The following is a 23074-nucleotide window of genomic DNA, read 5'->3' as shown; positions in this document are numbered from 1 at the left end:
AAGTTGACAACTTCATTAAGAAAATAAATGTCTCTTTGGGAATTAACTAAACCCATTGCCAAGCTGAAGTTTTTAATCGAAAGCCAATCTTACATGCAATTTCATACGTCCGTCCACTCATACTTCCACACGTCCAAGAGAAGGAAAAGAGAGGTGAAAAGAATCCTAGCCATGTATCAAAATATGTTTAACAGTCTCATTATTGTTCACTATTCTTTCGAATGCTAGAATTTATTACTTTTTTTCCAGTTCAATATTCCAAAACTTCCTTCTAGTAAACAAAAAGAAAACAATAATAAATTCGCCAAATTAACATGAAAGGTAAAAGTAGATGAAGATAGCAGCAGGAAGAACGATGGCAAGGGGCCAAAACATCTATATTCTGGTTCATCCTTCTGTATCAATTATAGAGCTAAACAACTGTGATGCAGAATACTCGACTAACTTTGGATTTCTATGACCTGAATGTACAAGACAGGCAAGGCAAGTTGTATGGACGCTCTAGACAAAATTAACAAGCATTTCTCACCATGTTACGGAATCTGTGTTTGATTCATCTACTGTAGGATTTTGTGCATCGCCATCACTTTTTTTTTTTTCTATGATCTGATTTTCGACGTTTGGCAGCTAGCTGGGGCCTCAGCTACAAGTAATACGAAACATTAAGGACCCAGAAATAACCATTTCAATTCAATTAAAATAATATGAAACATTGAGGACCCGGAAATAACAATTTCAATTCAATTCAAATAACCAGAATCGCAAATAAACAGAAGCACAGCAAATAAACATTTTACAGCATCAAGTATCTGGTTGTGCAACCCAAACCTATGTAATTTAGCACGGTACAAATTGAATTAGAGTTACTTGAACTAATAAACTCTTAGGCAGTTGCTTGCATTTTTACTTCTGAAGACTTTTTCTTCAAAATGTTCCTAAAGTTTTGAGAAGTGCTCGCACATATAAATTGAAGTTCAATATACATTAACTTCATTGTCACTTTTTTTTGGGGAGAGGGAAGGGGGGGGGGGGGGGGGGGGGGGGGGGCGTTGGGTGGTGTAAGTCACTGGTTTATGTTTGCTAGCAGTGTCAGATCCTTTTTGCCACTTGAAGACTGGATTAGTAGGTATGACTTTTTTCGTTTCCTAACTTTGCCCATGTTAGAGAGAGACAGAGAGAGATGTTAGGGCATTCTAATGCTGCTTGTTCAACAAAGTTGGCTTATCTTTAATTCCTAAACAAATTAAATATTATTAACTCATGAAAAATCGTGATTGCTTCCCAACTCCTAGGAAAATAGTCAATGTTTCATTGTTAGGATTAAGTTATAACATGAATAAGTGGATGGACTCTCAAAGATTTAATCATGGGTGAGTATGATCTAAAGCACATAAGTAATTAAAAAGTGCTAAGACGTACCATCTGAACATACTTTAGTTGCTTTATAACTTGATCTGTTTCTAGCTCCTGAAGCAAACAGATAAAATGAGATTAAACTAACATATATATATATATATATATATATATATGGCGCAGAACAAACATGGTAAAAGAAGAGTGATCAATACATTTTGATTAAACATGCACTTCGATTTCCTTTTTCAATATTTAGCATCATTTCTTTTTGAACAATTATTTGGCTCAATTAGTTTTTCAGTTGGCTGCACATAAAAAGGCCACCGTTGATTCTAACATCTATAAAAGTCAATCCAATGATCAATCCAAACTAAGATTTTTTTTTTAGAAGCAAAATCGCCAGAATAGAACAATATGTTATGACCTGATCTAATGTCTGAAAATTTCTGTTAATTATTTTTAAAAAAGTTCATTAATGCTCCAAGGTAGAAAGAATGTCACATCCATTAAAAATTGGCCTTTTATAACTCTTAAGGCGTAACTGATTTGTTTTTGCAAATAATCTTCCTCCCAAAAAGTGTCTTTCTAATAAATACAAAAAGCATTCAAAACATATCTGAAAAATGACGGTTATTTTCCCTGAGGTACAGCACAATCAGCATGGAATGGATCCCAAAGGACGGAGCGAAAGCAATCCCAGTCATCAGTTTGGACTTCACGAAGAGGAGCCCTAATTTTAAGAATTTTAGTGTATTAAGCATCTTCAGCATTACAACATGATATTAGCATGAAGGGTATAAAATTTATCTGACATTGCATAACAAGAAACAAATCGATATAATTTATCAAAGAAAATCAAGAAACAAACCAATATATAATTTAAGACTTATAAAGCCACTTTCAAGGATTGAACTTTTCTCATGTGGAACTGTTGTTTTGTTCATTCTTCTCAGGTAGGTATTCAGAAGGGGAACATGCAACTTTTCTCTCCATACACATGCAACTTCTCACATCGGTGAAGTTGTCATGGTGAAGGTTTGGTAGTTTCCCGGTGGTTGTAATGGCAGTTTCACGTGAATTAGTAGTTGTCCAAGCTGATTATCCTCGCAAAGGAAGGTACTAATCTACATATCTCATAACAGGGTTGGAAGGAGAGGCATGAACTACTGGTGGGCCGAAACACAACACTGTGGATGGTGAATGTGTTGGAGGAGTGCTTGAAGGGGGGAAAGAAGGAGGTGCATTCGGTAATCAGGGAGGGTTACCGTAGTTTTGTTGCCCAACGTTGCTCGAACAGATGTGGGCATTACCTATCGATTGCAGAATATGGTCAGGTGGGAAGAACTCGTTTGCTATGCTTTCCAGAAGGTGAAGATGGGTGGGGATAGAGGAAATTGAAGAATCTGGTTATGGAGATGGTTCAACCTAGAGGAAACGGGTCTAGAACAGTCAGAGGAGTACAGAGTAACAAAGTGTAAAGGGGATCAAACACCTCGGCTAGATCTTTCAAGGAGGTCCTCATGACGGGACCAAGGTAAGTGCAGAGGGGGGCCACGGAGGTGCACGTTACGTCGCTGGGGAGGAACGTCGAGCCCCACGCCATGTACGAAACGCAGAGGCTCGCAGGCTAGTAGGACAGGAGACGTGGGTGTCCAGTAGATGTCCGTTGGAGCTGCAAGGCCAGTTGAAGAAATTGCATAAGGAAATGGCTGAAGTACGAAGACACGTCGGGCTATTTAAGGAAAGAGGATGGAGATGGGAGGAAGCCAAGGAAAGGAATGAAACGGGGGTGTTTGAGAGTGTTGGGCTAGAACGGTGTAATAAGGCCAGGCCCTTCTTAGGGCTGGAGACAGGGTTCTTAACAGAACCAAGACCCCTTCAAGTGGTGGGCCTGGAGACGGGCTTGGGCCCCCTTAGCCCAGGTTCTTATTATAAGACCCAGCCCCTATCAACTTTTGGTAATAAGGCCTCCAAGAGTGGAGGGCCTGGAGTCGGGCCTGGGCCTCCACAGCCCAAGTCCATTTTCGAAGACCCAAAACCCTTATTGGGTTCTCTCAACCCGGGTTTCCCCAACCCGATTCTACGCGACTCCACAGAGGATCCAGAGCAAACACCGCGGTAGCCGTCGGTAGAGAAGGTACTGGCGACGTCACAGAACTCGCTGATGGTGGTATTGGAGACCGCCGACGAGGTCCCAGCGGCTCTGAGCGAGAAGAAGACATCTCTAAGACTTGCAACGAGTCTGAGCTTGTATCAGGAAGGGTGTTCTCCGATGCAGGGAGGACAGAGGGTCCAGATATGCTCAGATCCTATGTATTTGGGCCCGGTGGAAGCTCCTATTAAACCATTTCAAGATTTCGAGGTCGTGGACGAAGAGGGGGAGGGTTCTGAGGATTTAATGCACTTGGTGGATGATGATATTGAAGATCTCAATTTCCCTGATGTTTGTGGACAGCTGGGGCTGGATGATATACCAACAGAAGGAGAATCCCTTGGTTTTCAAATCAATAGGGAGGAGGAACCAGTGCAATTGAATTTTGCTTACCAATGCAACCAAATATTTCAGATTGGGTCTTCCATAAGGTGAGGGAGATTCAAAAACTTGTGGGCATTGAGGGTGATGGATATGAGGAGCAATTTATTGCTCTGTTTACAGCAATTAAAGCGGGACATAAACAAAAATCTAAAAGCGAATCGAAGAAGCATTGGGAACTCAAAAAGATTGAACTGGTCGATGAATACGGAGAGCAGTGCTTGTAGGGGAAGGATGAAAGGGAATGGGCTGTCTGTTCCCCAATGAAACCTAAAATTGTGTTGTGGAATGTCCGTGGGCTTAATGAGATAAATAAGTGTCAGCGGATTAGGAACTTGCTTCGAGAGTGGAAGGCGGATATTGTATGCCTGCAAGAGACGAAGTTGAAGATGATTGATAGGAGAATTGTGAGGAGTCTATGGAGTGGAAGTCACATGGATTGGTCTTTCTTGGCCTCAAATGGGGCATTAGGAGGGGTTGTGGTAATGTGGGATAGACGGGTGGTTGAGAAGGCAGAGGATTGTATTGGGCAATACTCGGTAGCATGCTCATTTAAGTGTGGCTCCGATAACTTCTTATGGGCTTTTACAGGTGTTTACGGTCCCAACCTAGACCCAGCTAGAAAACTTTTGTGGGAAGAATTAGTAGGGATTCAATCCTGGTGGGACTCCCATGGTGTATAGGGGGAGATTTTAACGTTGTAAGATTCCCAAGTGAAGTCTCGGGTACTAGAAGACTAAGACCAGCTATGGAGGAATACTTGGAGTTTATTTTTGACCTAAACTTGGTGGATTTGCCACTTACCGAGGGCATTGCGACTTGGTCAAACAATCAGCCTTAGTCTAGACTAGATCGTTTTTTAATTTCACCATAATGGGAAAGCCATTTCCCGGATGTGTGGCAAAAACGTATGCCCCGTATCGGTTCAGACCATTGGCCTATTCTAATCGACAGCGGAGGAGTTCATAATGGTCATCGGCTGTTTAAATTTGAGAATATGCGGTTAAAATCGGAAGGGTCTGTGGATAGAGTCAAACAATGGTGGTCTTCCTATCAGTTCCAAGGTACTCCTAGTTTCATTTTTGCAAGTAAATTGAAAGCTCTAAAAAGAGACCTAAAAGCGTGGAACTTGGAGTCTTTTGGCAATGTAGGGGCAAACAGGAAAGTCAAGTTGATGGAACTTCAGGAGATTGAGAGGCTACGAAAGGTACAACCACTCAATCAGGAAGAACAAGATAGGAGATCAGAGTTGGTCACAGAGATTGAGAGGTTGATACTACTAGAGGAGATGTCTTGGCGGCAAAAGTCCAGAGCATTGTGGCTGCGGGAAGGAGATCGAAGTACGAGTTTCTTCCACAAAATTGTAAATTCTCATAGGAGAAATAACAACATTGAGAAGCTGATAGTGGACGGTGTGGAGTGTAGTGATAAGCAGGTAATTCACAATCATGTAGCTGATTTTTATGAGAACTTACTAACAGAGCAGGAGGGTTGGCGGCCTCCCCTAAATGGGATGGAATTTGATACTATTGGGTCAAGTGATGTCTCTCAGTTGGAAAGGGATTTTGATGAGTTACAGGTTTTTGAAGTAGTGAGGAAAATGGCCAGTGATAAGGCTCCAGGACTGGATGGATTCTCTATGACTTTTTTCAAAATTGTTGGGAAGTGTTAAAGGAGGACCTTATGAAGGTTTTCCAGGAGTTTTTCATGGCTGGAAAATTTGAGAAAAGTCTAAATACCACTTTCCTTACTCTGATACCCAAGATGGTGGGGACTATGGATTTAAAGGAGTTACAGCCTATCAGTCTAGTGAATGGGGTGTACAAGATAATCTCGAAAGTACTTGCGAACAGATTGAGTGAGGTGATGGGGAAGCTTATTACGAAACCCCAAAATGCCTTTGTAAAAGGTAGACAGATATTGGATGCGGTGTTAATTGCCAATGAATGCCTCGATAGTAGAATAAAGGACGGGAAGTCAGAGATCATGTTCAAACTAGACATGGAAAAGGCTTATGATCATGTTAACTGGGATTTCCTTCTACATTTGCTAAGGAGATGTGGTTTGGAGAACGATGGAGGGTGTGGATACACTGGTGTGTACCTACGATAAAGTATTATGTGTTGATAAATGGAGTTTCAGTTGGTTTTTTCCAGAGTTCTCGTGAATTGTGACAATGGGACCCATTGTCACCTTTATTGTTCATGATAGTTATGGAGGCTCTAAGTAGGATGCTCTCGGCTTTGGTTGAAAATGCGCTCCTAAAAGGGTTCCCGATTGGTAACTTGGATAGGGGCACTATTATCATTTCTCATCTATTGTTTGCAGATGACATACTTATTATGTGTGAAGCCGAGCAAAATCATATGCAAGTGTTAAAGACCCTACTCTTTTGTTTCGAGGCTGTTTCTGGGTTGAAGGTGAATTTGAAAAAATCAGAGTTGGTGCCAATTGGGAAACTTTCTAACATTTGTTACCTAGCGAGAACAATGGGGTATAAGATAACATCATTCCTCATGACTTACTTAGGACTTCCTTTAGGGAGTTCCTCGAGGGCACCTTCGGTCTGGGATTTAGTGATCGAAAAAATAGAGCGAAGATTGGCTAGGTGGAAGAGAATGTATTTGTCGAACTGTGGAAGGATTACATTGATAAAGAGTATACTCTCTAACGTACCTACCTATTTCTTATCTCTCTTCCCAATACCAGCAAGTGTGGTGGCTCATATCGAGAAGTTCCAAAGCGACTTCTTGTGGGGGGGCTTGAAGGAGGAGTTCAAGTTCCACTTGGTTAAGTGGGGGCAGGTGTGTCGTCCTATTTCAGGGGGAGTGTGACGCCCCCAAATTCCGTTTGGGATCGGACGGACATTTGAAGCGTCGAGACATGCAACACAAGGTTACCTGCCCCCGTTCATGATATATAAGATGCAATGTTCCTAACATGCATCTAACATTATGCAATATTCGCAGCGGATAATTTTTTTTCTTCAGCAATACTATGCACCAAATTGAAAATATCCCAAATGCTTAAAACATACTTCATACATAAAGACCTATTGAATAGATCACAACACTAGTCCAAAATGGTTATGATCCAAAAAGTACTAAAGATGCAACTCCATTGTACAAGTAGTAATTTACGTTAACTACTATATTAACATTAACGTTGCACCGTCGCTTAGTCAACTATGTCTAGTTGATCAGCTCCTGATTCTCCTTCAGGTCCTGTAACAAGATCTACCATTCGGGGGGAATGGTAGTTGGGACTACCAAAGTGAGATTTGATTACAAATCTCAATAAGTCAACAAAAAACTTCCACACAAGCTAATGATGCATGGATGACAGTAAAAGCATAAATGGATAATCAAATTCATAAGTAATTAAAGCATAACTTGGCGTACAACATAGCATAATTGACATAACTTAAATTGAAACATGAACTGAACTTGACTTGACATGAACTTGATCTGAAACTTGACTTAACATGAAAAATACATACTCCACAGTTGTTGTGGCCCCATGTATTCTACACAAACTTGACTTAACATGAAAAATACATACTCCACAGTTGTTATGGCCCCATATATTCTACGTGTAAATACATACTCCAGAGTTGTTGTTGCCCCATGTATTCTACACAAACTTGACTTAACATGAAAAATACATACTCCACAGTTGTTATGGCCCCATGTATTCTACGTGTAAATACATACTCCACAGTTGTTGTGGCCCCATGTATTCTACGGAAACTTATTCTTTAACTGCTTAAATACATACTCCATAGTTGTTGTGGCTCTATGTATTCTACGTGTCACAATTGTTGTGTCTCACGTAGTGTATGCGTCACAATTGTTGTGACCCCATACATAAGTAATCAAGATAAAACGTGACTGGAATACGAAATGACTGAAGCCCTGACATAACATAACGTGACTTGAATATAACTTGAAATACATGACCAACTTGAGATAGAAACATTTCGTAACATGACATAACATATAATAGACAACATATTTAACATGACATACTTGCAACAGTGAATATTACATGACTTGACATACATGTAATAGATGGCATACTTAGCATGACGTACTTGTAAGGTACAGTAATACATGACAGAATATATTATGTAACAGATAAAAAATTGATGACGGAATAAATTCTGTATAATAGACAATTACGTGATAACTTGGCATGGCATGACATATATGATAACACACATACATACACTGTAGTTTTTTTATTTAGCACACATACAAAGTAGACTGCTAGTAAGTTAAAAGCTAACTTACCTCGATCTCCGCGTTTCTTATAAAACTTCAAGTGCAATCACGAGGAACTGTAATTAGTGATTCTAAAAGTTAGAACTAAATCACTAATAATTTGAAATATGGAAAATACTAACTTAAAGAGGAAAATTTTCATTTTACTTTCTACATGTGGGAAAATGACTGTTTTACCCATAACTTAAGGATTTTGCATACTAACTCCAAAAGTTTTCAAAATTTACATTCCTCATGTAAATTTTGTCCTAAACTTAAATATCAATTCAGAAAATTTTAAAACAAAACACAACTATGAAGAACACACTATGGCCGAAACATCCATAGGCCATTTCCCTTGATTTTTGTTGCAATTCCTTCCAACTTCAAAACTCATGCTTAAACCAAAATTTTACAACAAATATCTTCCAATCCTAAGTTCAAAACCATACTTAAAACATCCATTTAGAAAAAGTTAATAATTAACACCAAACTTTTTTGTAAAAAAATCCAAGTACTTGAATCACAAGTTTTGACCTTAAATCAAAACATCTCCAAGAATTTCAAAAATCAAATCTTACTTCTAACATATTCATAATATCATCCTAACATCAACCATGCTTTAAATCATCAAACTAAAGTCACCAAAATCACAAAATAACATTTGGAGTTTTTGGTTTTACACTTAGTCCAAAAACAGAAACTTTTTCCTCAACTAGTTTTGATAAATCTCTTGATCTATGACTTATAAATATATGATCTTCAAACCAAACCATCACATGGTTTAAAAAGATGTCCTAAAACATATATAAGTTTCTAATTCAATATCACATGGTTAGAAATTAACCAAAACATAAATTTAGCCAAGAATATCCACACTTTGACTTATTTGAATATCTCTTTGCATAAAATTTCATATCTTTGAAACTAACATCAAATACCTTCAAAATAATAATATAACATGTATATAAGATACTTAGGATTCTCCAATAAAATTATTAAAGTCATTAGAATAGGTTTAGACCACCACAGAGTTAAACTTTCTCAAAACAGAAACTGTTTTTCTTCTTCCAGTTTCTAAGTTTCTAAATCTAAGAAAATCTTTCATCAAAACCTTTAATCATGCAAAAATCCTCAACCAATAGTCACATATACATGTTAACAATACTCCATAAAAATTTCAGACCAATATTTATCCATTAGCTTGGTCAAAAATGCCAAACTATAACATATTCTCCAGTTTATCTCCCAAAATGACCTTTTTATAGTTTATACAATATTTGACTGACCAAATGATCTTCAAATGGGGCAAATAAGATATCCATATAAACTAGACTAAAAAAGGAACAACTTATATGAATGAGACTTTATGATAAAACACTTACAAAAACTTCGAAATGGGTGTGCAAAAGACCTCATAAAAGCTGTCCGAGAGAGAGTGTTTGATATTCTTTCAATGGAAAGTATAAATGAAGATAATTTCGTGGGGAGAGGTGGCTGTAGATACTTATGGATGAGATATGGAAGAGATAAGGCTGGAGTTGAGAGTTGAGTATAGTTTTCTCCTACCCAAAATATCTATACAAGATTATCTCATAATATTCTATCCAATAGTATCTACAAAAAATCAACTTAAGATATTTTTATCTAATAATATCTATAAAAATCAACTCAAAATATTTTTACCCAATAATATTCATGAAAATTACCTCAAGATATTTCTTTTTATCCAATAATATCTACAGTTTTGAACAGACGTTTTGTCCGAAAATATGAAAAAATGTTATTGCGCCATAAGACTTTAAATAACCCTCCGAGTCTAATGGCACAAACCATAATACATTTTGACACTTCTAACTATCTCCAATAATCAAAAACACACTTCTGATACCATAGTAAATAATAACACTAACTATGTAGTTAGACAAAAACCTATACGATTAATGGATTCGTGAAAACTTATGGGATTTTCACGAGGTTCCTAAAGTTAATAGAAATTTCACAATTGAATTTCTAGCGGGCTGTTACAGGGAGGCTTGGGGGTTAGAAACCTAAGGACCTTCAACCGCGTGCTATTAGGCAAATGCCTGTGGAGATTTGCGAAGGAACATGACTGTCTATGGAAATTGGTGGTTGAGAAGAAATATGGTGGTTTATGGGAGGAGTGGTGTACTCGAGAAGTAAGGGGAGCTTATGAAGTGGGGTTATGAAAACATATAAGAAGAGGATGAGGGGTCTTTAACCGTCATGTAAAGCTTTGTGTGGGCACGGGATCCAGGATCAAATTCTGGAGAGATGTTTGGTGTACTAGTAGGGCATTGAAAGACTTGTATCCTCTTCTTTTCCAATTGGCTAGAGATAAGGATGTTTCAGTGACAGACGTTATAGAGTCAGAGGGGGGTCAAATTCTTTGGAATATTAATTTTAGTAGAGCAGCACAAGATTGGGAATTAAGTAATTTTGCAGACTTCTATAGCCTCATATATTCCATAAGACCAAATAGGCAGCAAGAGGATGTTCTGTGGTGGACTCTAGCAAGCAAAGGTAATTTTTCAGTTCGATCCTACTATAAGGCCTTCACCCAAGAGCCCAATTCTCTGTGTCCTTGGAGAAAAATCTGGAGACATAAGGCTCCTCCTAAAGTCTCAGTATTTGTTTGGACTGCCTCCTTGGGAAAGATATTTACCACATATAATTTGAGGAAAATGATGATCATTATTGCAAACTGGTGTTGCATGTGCAGAAGAGGGGGAGATTCGGTAGACCACCTCCTATTACACTGTGAGACGGCAAGAGCTCTCTGGAACGAGGTATTATCACGATTGGATAAGCCTTAGATGATGCCTAAAACTGTGAAGGCGGCGTTGGCCAGCTCGTCAAATATACGGGGCAGAAAACCAATTAAAGATATCTGGAAAATGATCCTCCTATGCATTATGTGGTGTGTGTGGCAAGACCGAAATGAGCAGACCTTCGAAGACTAGGAAAGATCAGTAGAGGAGCTTAAACTTTTATTTTTTAGAACGCTTTGTAACTGGGATATTTTTGTAGATTTTAATGGCATGACCCTGCTTGATTTTCTTATCTCTAATGTGCCTACCTAGTTAGGGCGTTAGAGTTGTAATACTGGCTTTGCCATTGATCAATAAATTGTTTATTTATTAAAAAGCCACTTTCAAGTGACCAAGAAGTACAACCATAAAAAAGTCTATCAAGAAAGATCTACTCAACAACAAATTCACATGAACTGGCCACCACTTACATCTTAGTCTGGCTTAATCATCCTTAATATTTACCTTATTCACGAGAATTAAAGCATTTTATATAGTAATATCATAATCATCTTAGAATCCCTCGTAGCTAATTCCATCTTCAAGGTCCATTTAGCAATTTAGTTATAGAACTAGAAAAATATATGGCAGATGCCTATGTAAATATGCGTGATCCGTGAAACCTTTTTTTTTTTTTTTGGGAAAAGTCATTAAACCTATTTATAATGACTTAAATATACTCAAATTCACGGCTTTGCCAAAAAAAGCAAATAAAATTGAACTGCCCATTTTTAAGAAGAAATTGTTATAGGGCTGCCATGCACGAGTAACTTCTCGAATAACCTTAAAAGCAGGAAAAAGATAAACATAAAAAGTTCAAAACCACACGTGGTTGTATTTAAGTTCTGCATAATAATTTCAATACAAATTAAATTATTGGCAGATTTTCCTACGAAAAGTTTCCAGGTAAATCAAAATGCATAACCCTAACAAATTTCATTGGGTGTTCATCAAACACAATGAACACTAAAAAGCAACACTTTCAATAGGATCACTCACATAGAAGAATGTTATTTGGTTTACCTGCGCCACTTTCCACATATAGTTCCATTTATACCTTCTCCTATGCCATCAATAACCTCTCGGCACTGAATCCAATTACTTATAGAGTTAGGTGTATATAGCTTGTTGAAGTTCCACTCCTACAAAAGTGGGGGAAAAAAAGAAGAAGCTAAAGACAAGATGTTTCATTTCTCCCCCAAAATCAGATAGAAATTATGGGTAAAGTGTGAAATTGAGCTTTACATGTGAAGTAACACACTCTGAAGGATTCATTTCAACTGGTTCACCTATGGCATCAACATCACTGCATCACATCAAAATAACAAGTCAGGAATATATGGTTCGGTGAAAGAATATACGCCCGATGAAGTTACTGTCTACTTCAAAAAGTTGAGAATTTAAAGATTAGTGAAAAAACATACTTTATCATTGGACCTGACTAGTCTGGAACTTCTGCCTGAAAACCTTTACCAACCTGAACTCCCATTGTATATGATTCAGTGTCTCTCAACATCAATGCTATTGGATTCAAGTCACCTTTAGCCAATGTATTTCTACATCTGCCCATTTCACAAGCAATGCTTAGTGATCTTCTGGTTCCAGTTTCCATTGGAATTTTACATATCTTTTTCAAACAAGAATATCAAAACCATTCATCATCTAGTATCTTCTTCATACGGGGATTGAGGCAAGAAACATGAAATGCATCTTCACAATTATCACAAATAAGCATGTTCAGTGTAGTATCTGTATGACCACAAATCTTGCATGACCGGGAACAACTACTTCCACTACTAGGACCAGCATGTTCAGCAGAATCATCATTCTTGGTAGGCAAAACTTCAACCAACCCCTGGCATCTAAGTATAGAAATGCATAGATCATTTTCTGAGAGATCCTCCCCCTTGACCTCCATAACCATCACACTAGATGAGGAGCATTCACCAGTGTCATCCACTTCCGTCATCATGGAAGCTGAAACAAGTTCCATATTTGATTCTGACGATGAGCAATTGTCATTTGCACTATCAACCTCTAAAATCTTTCGCCTACCATTTTTTATTGCAGCACCAGAAGCCTTGATGGGTGCTCCAACAGTATGAGATTCATGCTCAACTTGAAACACCACATGTTGCTTCTTGGCTGCCACAGAAGGTGCATCAAAATTTGTGAATGAACGGCTATCACTATCAGCACTTTTCTTTGCATTAACTGGGGATTGTGACGAAAAACTGGTGAGTAAGTTTCCCTATAACTTCCTTCGCCTATAAACAAAATTAGGAATACAACTTTCAGATATTGTGCTAAGATTTGGTGGCTGGGCATAACTTCTTGGAAAATTTAAGGAACTTGGAGTATTAGCATTCTCCTTTTCCTCTATTATTGGTTTGGCTTTTTTGCAATGACCATGAGGGTATTTATCACAATTAGAACACATCTGCCAAATTTCAGTGCCTGGCCTCCAATCACATAAGGTATCTTCTTTCCCATGATCGGATGAAAAATGCAGAGCCGCGCCATTTGAACTAGGAACGGAACTCTGCATCAACATTTCACCTGAGAAAACGTTACTATTATCTGGTATATGTTGCTTTTGAACTCACAAATGAAGACAATGATAAATCTTGTTCTACGTTTCAAAAATAAATTGTGTATCCAACATAAAAAGAAGCCTCAGATATCCTCTATTAACAACATCATTCTTCCTAGTCAGCATTCCAAAAAAGGCATAAAAGGTCAAAATGCCAGAATAAATGAGAGCATAAAACTTTGCCTACCTAATAAATTCTTTGTTGAAATCGTATACATGCATGATTGAACAAAAAAGGCAATATATCTCGGCATAATGTAGGCCATCCCATTTTGTTTGTCCCTCTTTTCTTTTGGAATATCCATAATAGATGTCTCCTTTTCAAAATTAATAAACACAGTATATGACTTCCCTAAACTACTTTTTACTTTGTGAGGTAGAATATAATTAAATGCCAATTCAATAAGGGTGGTTCTAGAAAGTATGACTAATTGTAATCGATGAAATTATCCATGCCTATTAGTTCTTTTATGAATTCTAGGGTGTTACTTTTTCAGCATGCTAAAGTGGGTTTTCTTTGTTTTCCTCCAAAGAAACTTAGATCTTAACCCAAAATCAAAGTCATTCAATGTATCATCAAACTCCCAACTGGACCATCTTAAAATTAACATTTTTCTTTGATACGTAAAGTGGATTTCATACTAAAGAACAATGTGGTGTAATCCAAGTACGCAGGTAGTGCACAAAAAGATACACCAAAACAAAAAACTTAGATAAAGGGACTGAATCTTGAAAAAGTTCAAGGGAAAGCAAAAGGAAAAGGGTTAACCATGATTACTTCTGTCAAGAGGTTTTAGACACTCTTTCACCACCTACAAATTCTTGAACACATAGTCCCTGGTCATCCACCAGGTAATTACTTAGATAAGATCCTAGAGTGGCAGTCACCAGAGGCAAAGTAGGATTTGAAGTTAGGCAAACACTTCCTTGGCCCCTGAACCCAAACCTAACCCATCCAACCAAACGCATCATTGAGCAGTTTCCTTTTGCTCATCTTCCTAGAGATCTAAGACAAAGCCCTACAGATACAACACCCTTATATTTATACATGAGATCATAAGCACCTAAATGGTTTAATATCTTTCTTTTAATTGTTGGCAATGGTTCAATACTGAAAACCCACAGTCAATCGTTCTTTAAAGTTCCATGCACATAAACGCCTGTTTGCTTTGTTACTTTGGGTCAATCAATATAGGGTTTCAATAATCAATGCATATTACTAAATACAGTTCCATCTATGTCTTAATCTAGTACAATCAAAGGCAATAAAAAGTTTCCTACGTATCAACACCCAAAAGAGCAAGAACATACAATAAAAATGATAAATTGCGGAATAAATATATACATGTTCAATATGGTCTACTCAGGCAAGTATGATAAATTGAAAAATATGATTATACAATTGAAAAAAAAAATCGCAACTGCCACTAGAAGTATACCTAATCAAAATAACGCGGTCTGAGAATAAGCGACGAGCTTGCAGTGAAACCTCTTCAGAGGCTCAAAGTAGTACCGACTCTGTGACGCCTCAAATTCCGTTTGGAATTGGACGGACATTTGAAGCGTCGAGACATGCAACACAAGGTTACCTGCCCCCGTTCATGACATATAAGATGCAATGTTCCTAACATGCATCTAACAATATGCAATATTCGCAGTGGATAAATTTTTTTTTTCTTTAGCAATACTATGCACCAAATTGAAAATATCTCAAATGCTTAAAACATACTTCATACATAAAAACTCATTGAACAACTAAGATCACAACACTAGTCCAAAATGGTTATGATCCAAAAAGTACTAGAGATGCAACTCAATCGTACAAGGAGTAATTTACGTTAATTACTATATTAACATTGATGTCGCACAGTCGCTTAGTCAACTGTGTCTAGTTGATCAGCTCCTGATTCTCCTTCATGTCCTGTGACAAGATCTACCATTCGGGGGGAATGGTAGTTGGGACTACCAAAGTGAGATTTGATTACAAATCTCAGTAAGTTAACAAAAAACTTCCACACAAGCTAATGATGCATGGATGACAATAAAAGCATAAATGCATAATCAAATTCATAAATAATTAAAGCATAACTTGACATACAATATAGCATAATTGACATAACTTAAATTGAAACATAAACTGAACTTGACTTGACATGAACTTGATCTGAAACTTGACTTATCATGAACTTGTTCTGAAACTTGACTTAACATGAAAAATACATACTCCACAGTTGTTGTGGCCCCATGTATTCTACGTGTAAATACATATTCCACAGTTGTTGTGGCCCCATGTATTTTACACAAACTTGACTTAACATGAAAAATACATACTCCACAGTTGTTGTGGCTCCATGTATTCTACGTGTAAATACATACTCCACAGTTGTTGTGACCCCATGTATTCTACACAAACTTGACTTAACATGAAAAATACATACTCCACAGTTGTTGTGGCCCCATGTATTCTATGTGTAAATACATACTCCACAGTTGTTGTGGCCTCATGTATTCTACGGAAACTTATTCTTTAACTGCTTAAATACATACTCCACAGTTGTTGTGGCTCCATGTATTCTACGTGTCACAATTGCTGTGTCTCACGTAGTGTATGCGTCACAATTGCTGTGACCCCATACATAAGTAATCAAGATGAAACGTGACTGGAATACGAAATGACTGAAACCTTGACGTAATATAACGTGACTTGAATATAACTTGAAATACATGACCAACTTGAGATAGAAATATTTCGTAACATTGTATAACATATAATAGATAACATATTTAACATGACATACTTGCAACAGTGAATATTACATGACTTGACATACATGTAATAGATGGCATACTTAGCATGACGTACTTGTAAGGTACAGTAATACATGATAGAATATATTATGTAACAGATAAAAATTGATGACAGAATAAATTCTGTATAATAGACAATTACGTGATAACTTGGCATGGCATGACATATATGATAACACACATACATACACTGTAGTTCTTTTACTTAGCACACATACACAGTAGACTGCTAGTAAGTTAAAAGCTAACTTACCTCGATCTCCGCTTTTCTTATAAAACTTCAAGTGCGACTACGAGGAACTGTAATTAGTGATTCTAAAAGTTAGAACTAAATCACTAATAATTTGAAATATGAAAAATACTAACTTAAAGAATAAAATTTTCATTTTACTTTCTACATGTGGGAAAATGACCGTTTTACCCATAACTTAAGGATTTTCCATACTAACTCCAAAAGTTTCCAAAATTTACATTTCTCATGTAAATTTTATCCTAAACTTAAATATCAACTCAGAAAAATTTAAAACAAAACACAACTATGGAAAACACACTATGGCCGAAACATCCATAGGCCATTTCCCTTGATTTTTGTTGCAATTCATTCCAACTTCAAAACTCATACTTAAACCAAAATTTTGCAACAAACATCTTCCAATCCTAAGTTCAAAACCATACTTAAAACATCCATTTAGAAAAAACTAATAATCAACACCAAACTTTTTTGTAAAAAGATCCAAGCATTTGAATCACAAGTTTTGACTTTAAATCAAAACATTTTCAAGAATTTCAAAAATCAAATCTTACTTCTAACATATTCATAATATCATCCTAACATCAACCATGCTTTAAAGCATCAAACTAAAGTCACCAAAATCACAAAATAACATTTGGAGTTTTTGGTTTTACACTTAGTCCAAAAACAGAAACTTTTTCCTCAACTAGTTTTGATAAATCTCTTGATCTATGACTTATAAATATATGATCTTTAAACCAAACCATCACATGGTTTAAAAAGATGTTTTAAAATATATATAAGCTTCTAATTTAAGATCACATGGTTAGAAATTAACCAAAACATAAATTTAGCCAAGAATATCTACACTTTGGCTTATCTGAATATCTCTTTGCATAAAATTTCATATCTTTGAAACTAACATCAAATATCTTCAAAATAATAATATAACATGTATATAAGATGCTTAGGATCCTCGTATAAAATTATTAAAGTCATTGGAATAGATTTAGACCACCAAAGAGTTAAACTTTCTCAAAACAGAAACTGTTTTTCTTCTTCCAGTTTCTAAGTTTCTAAATCTAAGAAAATCTTTCATCAAAACCTTTAATCATGCAAAAATCCTCAACCAATAGTCACATATACATGTTAACAATACTCCATAAAAATTTCGGACCAATATCTATCCATTAGCTTGGTTAAAAACTCCAAACTATAACATATTCTCCAGTTTATCTCCCAGAATGACCTTTTTATAGTTTATATAATATTTGACTGACCAAATGATCTTCAAATGGGGCAAATAATATATCCATGTAAACTAGACTAAAAAAGGAACAATTTATATGAAGGAAACTTTATGATAAAATACTTACAAAAGCTTCGAAATTGGCGTGCAAAAGAACTCCTAAAAGCTGTCCGAGAGAGAGTGTTTGATATTCTTTTAATGGAAAGTATAAATGGAAATAATTTCGTGGGGAGAGGTGGCTGGAGATACTTATGGATGAGATATGGAAGAGATGAGGCTGGAGTTGAGAGTTGAGTGTAGTTTTCTCTTACCCAAAATATCTATAAAAGATTATCTCATAATATTCTATCCAATAGTATCTACAAAAAATCAACTTAAGATATTTTTATCTAATAATATCTATAAAAATCAACTCAAAATATTTTTACCCAATAATATTTATGAAAATTACCTCAAGATATTTCTTTTTATCCAATAATATCTATAGTTTTGAATAGACGTTTTGTCCGAAAATATGAAAAAATGTTATTGCGCCATAAGACTTTAAATAACCCTCCGAGTCTAATGGCACAAACCATAATATATTTTGACACTTCTAACTATCTTCAATAATCAAAAACACACTTCTGATACCATAGTAAATAATAACACTAACTATGTAGTTAAACAAAAACCTATACGATTAATGGATTCGTGAAAACTTATGGGGTTTTCACGAGGTTCCTAAAGTTAATAGAAATTTCACAATTGAATTTCTAGCGGGCTGTTACAGACTCTCTGTCCCTCTCTCTCTCTCTCTTCCATAGCCCAAATGGTACTTTAGCATACAGACGCTCTTTAGAACCATCGTAAGACGTGCATTCAGGTATTCTTAAGTGCCCAAACAAAGCAATTGTCTTTTCTTGTAAGATAATTATACCATGGTAAGACCATATAACTATCCAAAAACAATAGATAGGACCCAAAAAAATAAATAAAAAAATAAATAAAAAAATAATACTAATTAATTTGTATAGTTTAAAACATCTATGATCCAATAATAAGAAATTGTACATTGATTCTAATTGTATCGGAACAGTAGTTCCATAATTCTCCAAGCAATTCTTACTGCTTTTAAACACTTCACAGTTCGATCCCGTGCTGATTTTGAGTTTCAAAGGACAATGGCTAAACCTCTACAATTTCATTAATAATGTTAAATACAGTTATAAATTGTGCAAGTGTCGCATACTCTTCTTGAAAAATAGTAGAGTATATTATTAAAAAATTAATTTTTTCACATAAATATCATATTTACTCACTTTTTTCAAAATGAATATGCAGTGTTTATGCACTTTATAATTGCAAATAACATTTCCCTAATTTCATGTCACTTATATATTCTCGGATAGGAATAAGCAGATTATTGGGTAAGTTGGAACTCAAATCCTTAAAGAACTTATTAAAATTCGACTTGTCACATGATTTTCCCTTGATGGTTGTTACTGATGATAATCTCAAAAGAGCTTTGTATTGAACATGCAAAGCTAATCACACATTGCTCTAGACGTATTATAGCAAATGAACAGCAAAAGGACGCACACAAGTTATGGAGTCCCACTGGAAACTCTACTACTCGAGGAATGGAATTGGAGTCCCATTTATGTAAATAAATTGGATCGCAGTTGACGACTGAGAAAAAGAGTTGAGAAATAGTCATCTTTGTCAGAGGCTTGAACCAAGAAAAATTATTATTCATGTCATTTGAAATAGATAGATTTTTTTTTTTTATTCTCAACTTTGGCAATTTGTGTTTGAATTCAACCTCCTAACAAAGCGCCCCTGCAAAGTCCCAAACAACGTACATAGGTCAGAGAAAGGGAGAAAGTAGCATTATTCAACAACTATTGTATCATCGGTCTAAATAATAGTTGTTTGCAAATTACCTTCATTCTGGATCGTCGATCGGCATTGACTTTTTTAACCTGGTATATGATCTTCTTAGAGAAGAGTCGTGTATGCCGCTTTTCCTTATAGCACAGCACGTTGGCTTCCCTTACTCCGTCTTCCAGAAATAAATCAATATGAGCGAGCCTGGCCTGTCCCGACCCACATGCAACAAATCAATCACCAATCCAAGCACAATGCTTTCGTCTTCTTATGCATTCCAACATAAAATGCCAATCAAATGAGATTCCAAAGGCCAACAGAAAACACCTAAAACATGTACGAGTTTTGGCCCATAAATTTGTGAGATTACAAATTGGAAAAAGGTTACATCTTTCTAATTGTAGAAAGATTAAAGCTTGCAGAAAGCTATATTACTACAATAATTTTTTTTTCTTATGGTACGCTTGAAGGGTCCCGACCGCAAAAGCATAGAAACATTGGACCACATTGACCCTTCTATAATTCTATTCCTTTAAAATTGTCAAACTTTTAAACCAAAAAAAGAAAGGAAAAGAAAAGGAAAGAGATCGAGAAAAGAGAATAAAAATTCATTGACTTTTTCCTTTATTGCCCACTGACAACTGACATGAATTAAACAGAATCCTAGACTGCTTAAAAACAAAACAAGATTGTTTTTAAGTATGTTTCAAGTTTCATGGATTTATATTATGGGCAGGAGATGAGAAACATACAGACACACCGTCACACATCATCTCCTGGGATTTCATCGAGAAATAGAGAACCCCGGTCGGACCAAGCGTTTAAAACCTCTTTGAAATTGAGTTTCAATATCAACCAGGAATTGGGTTTCGGTGGTGAGTTATCTTTGGACGATTCCTTGTCCTTCGATTCCACGGTTGACTTTTCTACCTTCTTCTTCTTCTTGTTGGTAAGAACTGGAGTCTTGTGGAATTTGGGAGAGTTTTGACGGACATCCACAATGGGGGAACCCGAGCAGTTCCCATCATCGACATGTCTTAACGCTCTTACTGCTCCATCGATCTTCATCCCAAATCCAAAGTCGTATTTCCTGCCAAATCCTGGCCCCATTGGAATTGGATTCTCACACCTAGTATTCTCCCGGACGCTACTACAAGAAGCATCACTAAATTCATCCACTATACCCGTATCCACACTCAGATTTCCCAGAATACTATCGATTCCCTCCTTCATATCTTCATCAAATATTGATTTTGCATCAAAATCCTCCTTGTACCCATCACAAAATTCTAAGGAACTTTCATGGAAATCAACTTCTCCTGGACTTTGACACGAGTTTTCACAAAAGTTTGCAATCTTCGTTTGGATTTGAAAACTGGGCTTTTCTTGGATTGGTTGGTGAAGCAAGAAAGCAGAATTGTCGATTCCTCGAAAGGGTAGCAACAACTCTGGGGCCTCGTCTAAAAAAGAATCACGTTGTTTGATAAATTTACGAGTTTTTGTGAGGTTTTTGGTATGAAAGATGTTGGGATAGGCGGAGGAGAGGAGGGCTACAGCTTCGTTATAGGTTTGGTTCAGGCGCTTTCGAGCAGTTCAAGGTTTTCGAGTAGTTCAAGGTTTTCGAGTGAAGATTATGAGCAGGGAATTACTCGATTCCAAGGGAGTTGAAGAAGCTGAAGAAGTGTGCAAGGTTCGAATTGATGTAAATGGGGATTTGACGATGTCAAGGTCGAGCCCATAGGCTTCACTACTACTTCCACTTAAACACGAAGACATTAGGGGAGGTCATTCAAGAACAAGATGGAATTCAGATTGGATACATGTTTGGGCAACAAAGAGAGATGTGACTAAATCCAATCAGAGTTCGATGTTTAAAGCTTCGTACTCAAATTTAAGAAAAAGAGGAACTAAAAAAAGGGTAGGAAGTAGAAGTTTCAGACACGAAATGTAGAGTTGAATTCAAAACCCGGAGAATAACGTGTGTTGAAGAAAATCACTAGGAGCTGGAATGCTGAAATCTCAAAATCTGATTGAGTCCAGACTTTGATGTTAGAGTGGTTCAACATGTATTTAAGAGCTAAAACAGACCAAACATGTAGCAAAGTCCGAACTTTGAAGAAACTCCATCTCTGGAACAAGATCGGGCCTTCAGAATCAGAAGGTAATTGAGAGATCCAGTGCCAAGAAAAGCTCAAAACTTGCCACACTTCAAAAACCCTAAACCCTGGAAATACAGCCAATGAAAGCAGTTGGCTTAAAACTAGAACGAAGGAAAAAACAAGAATTATAAGATATATTAATCAAAAGAAAAACGCTCTGACCATAATAAAACGGGGTGAACACTCAGAAACCCAAGCTGTGATGAGAATAGGCTTGTCGAAAGGAAGGAAATATATCTCAATACTCTTGAGTATACAAAGAAGCGTCTAAGAGAGAGCATAAGAGAGATAAGAGAGGATGGTTTCTGTGCATAGTGGGTCACGAGGAGGAGCATAAAAGGAAAACAACAGTCGGGAGCTCTACACTTATAGTCATCTCACCCTGTTTCTACGTAGAGTGGCCGAGGTATTGAAGGGTACTTCTGTTCGAGTGGCAGAGATGAGAACATGGGAAGAGCAATGTTGGTTTCAGGCTTCAGCAGTTCTAGAAGGTGGGAGTCGTAAAACGCCTCTCTCTCTCTCTCTCTCTCTCTCTAATTGACTCCCCTCAATTATTCCATCTTTACATTTACCATATTCGTTTGTGGTTATTTTTTTTTTTCTATCTTTAAGTAAGAGATACTGTACTTCTATTTTAAAGATTAGCACTTAAATTTAGTTTCAATGTATTTATTGTTTCATTGTATTTCATATGCTGGGGCAAGGCTCTAGACTCCACTACCTCGGGCCACTACCTCTACTTGCAAATAAGAAGACAAGGGTAGGCTCGGGGATTGGGGTGGTCCAGAGAACCTGTAAATATAGTCTCGCGTGTTTAGAGTCATGATTTTTCAATCATAGAGTTTAAAGAAAGTTCATTGTATTTGGAATGTAGTTTTCATATGAGATTTCAGGCCGAAGGGACATTCTCAGTGTCAAGATTTCGTCGTCCCGCCAATAGTTGTTTTAGTTTGGATATTTAATGCAACGTAGTGTTCTGAGATAAGGCATTCAATGTGGCATGAATCCTGAGACGACTCTTTTAATGTGGTATGGCTTTTAAAGTGCATCCCAGCTGTCAGTAAGTAACCCAATCACTTATGGTCCCCTTTATCAGGAAAGGGAGGGTTGTCCACATCATCAATTCACTTGTCGGCATAGATCATTGAATGCTTGTGTCGAAGGGGATGTCAGAGTCAGCGC

At 36.8% G+C, this 23074-nt stretch overlaps 1 protein-coding gene and 2 long non-coding RNA genes across 4 annotated transcripts; all 3 read right to left on the bottom strand.

The window, feature by feature from the left end:
- Window positions 1–351: 351 nt before the first annotated feature.
- On the bottom strand, window positions 352–1493 carry LOC122318928. The gene is made up of 2 exons (XR_006244941.1): window positions 1420–1493; window positions 352–643 (listed from the first exon to the last, which is right to left on the bottom strand). It is a non-coding gene; the product is annotated as an uncharacterized LOC122318928 (long non-coding RNA).
- A 44-nt stretch (window positions 1494–1537) lies between these two features.
- Window positions 1538–13056, bottom strand: LOC122318927. 2 transcript variants are annotated; one of them, XR_006244938.1, is made up of 4 exons: window positions 12460–13056; window positions 12228–12288; window positions 11982–12124; window positions 1538–2086 (listed from the first exon to the last, which is right to left on the bottom strand). It is a non-coding gene; the product is annotated as an uncharacterized LOC122318927 (long non-coding RNA). The 2 variants fall into 2 exon arrangements; XR_006244939.1 differs by lacking the exon at window positions 1538–2086 and having other exon boundaries at window positions 11904–12124.
- A 6475-nt stretch (window positions 13057–19531) lies between these two features.
- On the bottom strand, window positions 19532–22417 carry LOC122318291 (protein CHLOROPLAST IMPORT APPARATUS 2-like). The gene is given in 2 exon segments (XM_043135521.1): window positions 19532–19942; window positions 20502–22417. Coding segments are annotated over 2 exon segments (1203 nt in total). The 5' UTR covers window positions 21510–22417; the 3' UTR covers window positions 19532–19747.
- Between the last annotated feature and the right edge of the window lie 657 nt (window positions 22418–23074).

Source organism: Carya illinoinensis, chromosome 8 (genome assembly GCF_018687715.1).
Source record: "Carya illinoinensis cultivar Pawnee chromosome 8, C.illinoinensisPawnee_v1, whole genome shotgun sequence".
Lineage (NCBI taxonomy): Eukaryota > Viridiplantae > Streptophyta > Magnoliopsida > Fagales > Juglandaceae > Carya > Carya illinoinensis.
This window is presented reverse-complemented; position numbering and strand designations above follow the sequence as displayed.